The sequence below is a fragment of the Bremia lactucae genome, linkage group LG1 (genome assembly GCF_004359215.1).
Source record: "Bremia lactucae strain SF5 linkage group LG1, whole genome shotgun sequence".
Classification (NCBI taxonomy): domain Eukaryota; phylum Oomycota; class Peronosporomycetes; order Peronosporales; family Peronosporaceae; genus Bremia; species Bremia lactucae.
The window spans coordinates 486,309-492,699 of NC_090610.1; the positions used below are offsets into that span (position 1 = coordinate 486,309).

A 6,391-nucleotide genomic window follows, 5' to 3' on the forward strand; every position below is an offset into this window, starting at 1 on the left:
TGGATGTCACATAGATTCCAATTAAAGTGTTTGTAAAAAACGAGCAGAAGCTAATCTAAAGAAGATCAATTGGATGGTGATTGATAGTCTCTACCTGGAATAGAACCGACGAGGCAATACGTCAAGCGACATGTGGTTGCAACGTCCCAAATAAACGTGCAACAACTATCATTACTAAATTTCAGTTCTCCGCTTTCTGCTGGACTACCCACCCGACATCATGGGTGAAGAAATGTGCTGCGGTTGTACAAGTCTGAACGCGGACGATGAGTACGACATGGGAATGCACGTTGCTGCCATTTTTATTGTTTTCATCGTGGCTGGAACTGGCTCGATGGTCCCCATTATTTCGCGAATGATTCCGCAGAGCAAGGCCAACTCGGTTATCATGGAGTCTGTCAGTGCCTTCTCGTATGGTGTTGTCGTAGCCACGGCTCTCATCCATATGATCTCTGAAGGAATTGAGAAGCTCAGCAGCGAGTGTCTTGGTCCCATTGTCGAAGAATACGAAAGCTGGGGTCTCGCCATCGTGATGATCACGCTTCTCATTATGCACTTGATTGAATGTGAAAGCACAGTCTTTTTTGGTGATGAGGGCTCCGCGCATGGACACGGTCCATCCAACGGTGAGGATACTGTCATTTTGGGTGAAAATTTACCATCTCCCCACTCGGTTAATCACCCGTATCAGAAAAAATCGATGGACGAAGGAGACGGTAGCTCAAAACTCAGTCGTAAAATCGCAACGCTCATTTTTGAGGCCGGGGTCATTTTTCATTCAGTCATTATTGGAGTCAATTTAGGCGTGGCCTCAGGGCCGGGATTTAAGACTCTTTTGGCAGCTTTGAGTTTCCACCAGTTTTTTGAAGGCATCGCTATTGGTTCATCCGCTTTGAAAACGGTTGAGAGTAAAAGCAAGCTGTTGACGGTCAATTTTGCATTTGCCCTCACCACCCCTGCAGGATTGGGGTTTGGTATCCTAGTCCGAAATTCGTACTCGAAATCGTCCACGACTGCACTTTGGGTGGAAGGTGTTTTGGCTTGTGTTGCTGGTGGAATTTTGCTCTATACGGGCATTGTGGAGCTATTGACCTATAACATGACCACAAACGGGCAATTTATGTCCCGCCCGACGGCTCAGCGCTTTACACTGTATTTTTCAATGTGGGCGGGTGCAGGTGTGATGGCGCTACTTGGGAAGTGGGCCTGATAAGTAGTACTGCCGAAGGAGAAATGCGTAAATCTGTTTCACTAATATATATTGTTCGGTGATAACTTCCATTCCAAGTTTTTACTATACATGTGGAGTTCAATGCAAAGCATGAGACGATGACACTCATGAGATCCCTTCGCACTCACTCTAAGCTTATGTCGAGCGCCCGTAATTGCAGTTTCACTATCCCGCTGACTCATTTTGTCTTTAGCATATCCAGTTACTTAACTTGCTACAATCAAATAGTTAAATTAATGGACGCAAAAGGCATCTTTTGAGGGGTCGGGCTTGGAATATCCATACTGTCAGCGACAATGCCAGAGCTCATGATTGCAGCAGTAGCATGTGAATTTATTACATTTGATAGCAACGCCAGTCTGTCCGGCATGGCCCCCTTAAACTCATCCACCTACCACGCGAATACCATAGGTTGAGTCAGTGTCGAATTTATTGAATACTATTTTTAGTTGGCCAGTGCTGCGCCAAACCTGACCTCAAATCAGAACCTAATTGATTGGTTGAGCGAAGAGTTGCGGGAACAACGTCACGATAAAGCTTCTTTAGTGGAAACTTGTTGGCGTCAAGCTATCAACGAATGTGGCAACTACATAGAATATTTTTGATTGACAGGCTCCGCAATCTGAACACGTCAGCTCATGGATGGTTGCCAGCTCGCCGAGCAGGTAGTCGACGTGGTCCAGACGGATATTCTTTTTGGATCCTCCTCACTTGTTGGAGCTCCCGCTCCAGACACAAGTGCCTTCGCTACTTGACACGCTACATGCTTGAACCATCAGTTCACATCGAAATGTTCGTATCAGCTGCGCACTTAACGAATTGTTGTGCATTTTGTGATGTACACCATGCAGTAGTGTGATATGAAACTTTTGAATCCAAAGTTGTTGTGGCAAAGTATGACTTCGCAATAAAATCTCAAAGCGACAGTTTCAGCAAAGTAGTGCACTAGCGTGATTAACCTGCTGGTAAATTATTGCTAGCGTAAAGAGTTCAGCAAGAAACACGAAGAAATCACCTTCGATTATTTAACTTGTATATTTAGCGTATTGTTCACTCTGCAAACATCTGTGTTTGTCTGAGGAGTATAAACAGGACACAAACTAGCCATGCAACGAGATACCTTTTGATAGTACTGATAACAGTACTAGTCAACCTACACTGATTACAGTGAAGGTGCGGCGCCTCGACTACTTCATGTAACGGGGTGCACCGTTTCATGAAATTGACACTTATAGGTTGTTAATAAATATATTATCAAAATGGTAGATAATATCTGGAGAATATTACTTTACATAGTAATATCCTAAAAGCTTATCCATTGGTAGATATAGACCATTATTGTAACGGGGCACTGCGACTTGTACTGTTTCAGTACAAGTCCACTTCACACTGCTTCAGATGTGAGTGGTGCCTCTCGTTAGGTGACGTACACTGTACGTATAGAGGAAGACTTCTCTTAAGACAAGTTAACTTAAGAGGGTAAAATGAAAACTGTATTAATATAGTTAAGTGTCTTGTTAATCTATCTTTGTAAATGTTGTCTTAACTATAAACTAATACTAAACATGTAAATGAATTCTTATCTATCTTATCTCGTAACTCTCTTTGATTACTTCTACAGCTGATTAGTCTGCGGAATAAATAGACATAATGGTCTATACCTATTTATGGATAAGAATTCAGGAAATTACTATTTAAAGTAATTTCCTCCAAATATTATCTACCTTTTGGATAATATTAATTAACAATCTTTTATTGTTAATTTCATGTAACGATACACCCCGTTACATCACCCCTCCCTTAAACGACAATCACTCTGAATGTCATTAGGTGGAGTGGTCGCTAAATGACCACTTAATTTTTAAAATGATTTTGATTGGTCAGATCCATCATTTTAAATTCCATCGCATGAAGGAACAATTCATGCGGGGTGAGGATAGTGTTGAACCTTCGGCTGCGGTTCGTGCAGCCGCGGGTGACGCATTGTTATCTCTTGCGGTAGACGTTCCGTCTACCGTAGTGTCTTCCACTCGCACAACACTTGGTGTTGCGAGTGCACGTGGTGATTCACCACGTGAGTACGACCCCTCTTTAGAGGTCGATTATGAGTGCGAGTCGGACGAAATGGCCGACTCGGGGAGGATGGAACAGTCGCCTGATACCCGTCAGGCGGCTGATTATGAGCCTTCGAATGAGGGGGCTCATTCGAGTAGACGTGCTGGTAGTATTCGCCACTGTCCGACGATGAGGATGATTCCTCAGCGCCAGTACCGTCTCCCGTGCCGTCGTTCGCACATATTTCTATGCGTGGTGATGACGATGGCGTAAGCCATCGTAAGAAAAGTTCTTGTGGTACTCCTGCTTCAGTGGGTACTACTCAGGGGAGTGAAGACAGTAAAATGTCTCATCTTCCTGAAAAGGAGCCGTGGCTTTTGCCCGAACAGCTGATTAATAGAATGTCTAGAAAGACTACTCCTCACGATAAATGTCCCTTATTTATTGCGACAAAGCTTCATGGCCTTGATCCCAGCGCGAAGAACTTTCGCGCTAAGGAAGATTTTTATATCGATGCTTTTTTTCAAGCATCGATGGTATAGCGGCAACAATAAGCGAGGTAAAGTCTCGCTCATGCAAGCCTGGAGCGCGTTCATTCGCAATGTCAAAGACATTGGACGCGAAGTCTGGCGATTCGCCCTAAGTTTGAGAAACGAACTCCAACCGGTGCAAGGTATAAGCAAGCAATTGCCCTTTGTGGAGTTCGCTATAAATAACAGTGTCCACGCCAGTACGGGTGAGACACCGTTTTATATTAACGGACTGCGCCATCCTCGGACGCCAGTCTCGTTTGTGCGCAGCCCGAGTCTTAGTGGGGGAGGGCCCCTCACTATGCTCGGTGCGAAAGAGGGACATAGTTTCGTCAATATGACGATGACCCATGAGGGTATCATCTCAAAGACAGAAACTTGCCCTAGTGACCCTGCCAGTTTAGCAGTGGTCAATAAAACTACGCCTTATGACCGACCTCTTGGCGGTATCATAGGCGAGTTTGATGCTAAAAGCGTGAGCGAGGCTCAACGCTTTGTGGATGAGCGATTAGCCATCACACGTAAAGTCCGTGACGCAATGGCAAGCGCACAGGACAAGCAAAAAGAATATGCGGACCGAAATGGTCGCAAAAATAATGAACGCTTTAGAGTGGGTGAAAAAGTACTATTAAGTACTGCTACCCTACCTAAAAATGCAATTTCTGTACTACCTGGAGGTACTACGAAATTGTTGCCGCGTTTCATTGGGCCCTTTACGGTGGTAGAAGAGGTTGGAGATCTAAATTATAGGCTCACCCTTCCCCCGTATTTGAAGACGCACCCCGTGTTTTACGTGGGTCGTCTGAAACGGTATGTAGACCCAAATTAGGTCACATATCCCCATCAGGCTAAGGAAACCGATGGTGACGCCGAGTGTGAGTCAAGCGTCGGCGAAAAGCTATCGGACCGATTCCTTCCTCCACGAACAGGACTTGGAGAGCGAGGGACATCACGCGAGTAACGCGGATTCTTCAGAACTCTCCAGAAGGTCCATGCGAATCTTCAGGCTTTCATAACCCTGATGAGCCTTCGCTCGGACATCAACGAGATCCGAGGTCAGTCGTGAGACTTGACTGTCGAGATCCGCAAAACGTCGTTCAGCAGCGCTTAACGCATGCGACTGAATCGACGAAGGTAAGGCAGCCGCGAGTAGGTGGGCGAGATCGCCACTCCTATCGGGCGCCACCTGCACTGATGGATGCGGGTGGGAATCAACGCTTCCTTGTTGGAAGGTTTCTTGCCCACCGCTTTGTGACGTAAGGGTATCAGATCCTCGTCCAATGGAAAGGTTACCCGAAGCGTTTTGACTCTTGGGAACCGATCGGTACCCTTCGTATTGATGTGCCTGGCTTGGTGGCTGCCTATGAAAAGGAGCACCAGCTGAGGCCTCTTCACTAGTCACAAATGGACTAGCAGAAGCAGCGCTGTGAGAAGAAACAGGGGGTTCAGAACCGCCCATGAATTCCTTCACACGCAAGCGGACGAATTAATTCGCTGCAACCGCTATTTCATCGCATCGGAATGCGGATGAATGCGGTGCGTGAATTCCGCCTCGTATTGGTCGGGCGTTTCATTTAAACTCAACACGACCGGAATCTGGAAAATACGCCCAAGCAATTTCCCCTGCCCTTCAATAAATTAAAGATACCATAATAATTATGTGCGTCTAGAAGAGCGCGCTCTAGGAGCGACACGCTTGGCCCGTTTAAACGAGGTCATTTAGATGGAGGGGGCATCTTTGGAATGCCACCCGTCACATAGCCACGTTCAAACCGACTGGCTTGTGACACCGACTGAGCACGCTTACGTGTCGTCGGCGGAGGTTTAGGCTCGGAATCCTCTATGTCCGAACCAGTATGGATTATGGTCTGAGCATTAGGCGTTGTCATTTTACCCAACGAAGAAGCAGCTGCGCCTTTATTGGCAGCGCTCTCGTTAATGGTCGCTGCGCTATCCAGCGCAGACGACGAGACAGCATTCGTAATGTTGCTGTCTCCATGTTTTGAGCCATGAGAGAAGTTTGGATGGCCAATTATGCACCATCATCCTTCTTCATGAGCTCGTTGTCCGCATCACTACTATGAGGTGACGGCAACGGTGTCGACTCATTGTAGTCAACATTGAGCGACGGATCAACATTCTCCATGTTAAAGTGGGATGGATCCTTAAGCCCCGTTTACGCTACAGCAGCAGTAGCTGTCGGCGTTTCGACTAAGGCATTGGACACTTCCTGTGTGTAAACGCGGCGCGTGCGCTAAGCGCGAGGTTGAGTGGGCTTCTTCGCAGACGACCCACCAACATGGCCGTGTATGAAAATACAGGTCGCTTGAGTGAATGAGAGAACTAGCCGCGCGTTAAGCAGCTCAGGGTTCCTCCTTCCTCTTGACAAATTGTTAAATGTAAATTCATTCTTAAAGGGGGGATGATGTAAAGAGCTAAAGTTGCCCTTATGTTACACAGTCCCTGTTAAGTTCACCTGGTGTACTTAAGGGATGGTCAATTACTTAAATAAAATAATTAGACCCACCACTCGGGTGTTGTTCACATTTGTGACCAACCCTTGTGTATGTGATGC

General features: G+C 46.2%; 1 protein-coding gene across 1 annotated transcript; it reads left to right on the forward strand.

The window, feature by feature from the left end:
• Positions 1 to 220: 220 nt before the first annotated feature.
• Positions 221 to 1,210, forward strand: CCR75_009815 (uncharacterized protein; the record flags this gene model as incomplete). Its single annotated transcript, XM_067967852.1, has 1 exon — positions 221 to 1,210. The coding sequence occupies one exon, from the start codon at positions 221 to 223 to the stop codon at positions 1,208 to 1,210; it is 990 nt and encodes a 329-aa protein (XP_067822986.1).
• Between the last annotated feature and the right edge of the window lie 5,181 nt (positions 1,211 to 6,391).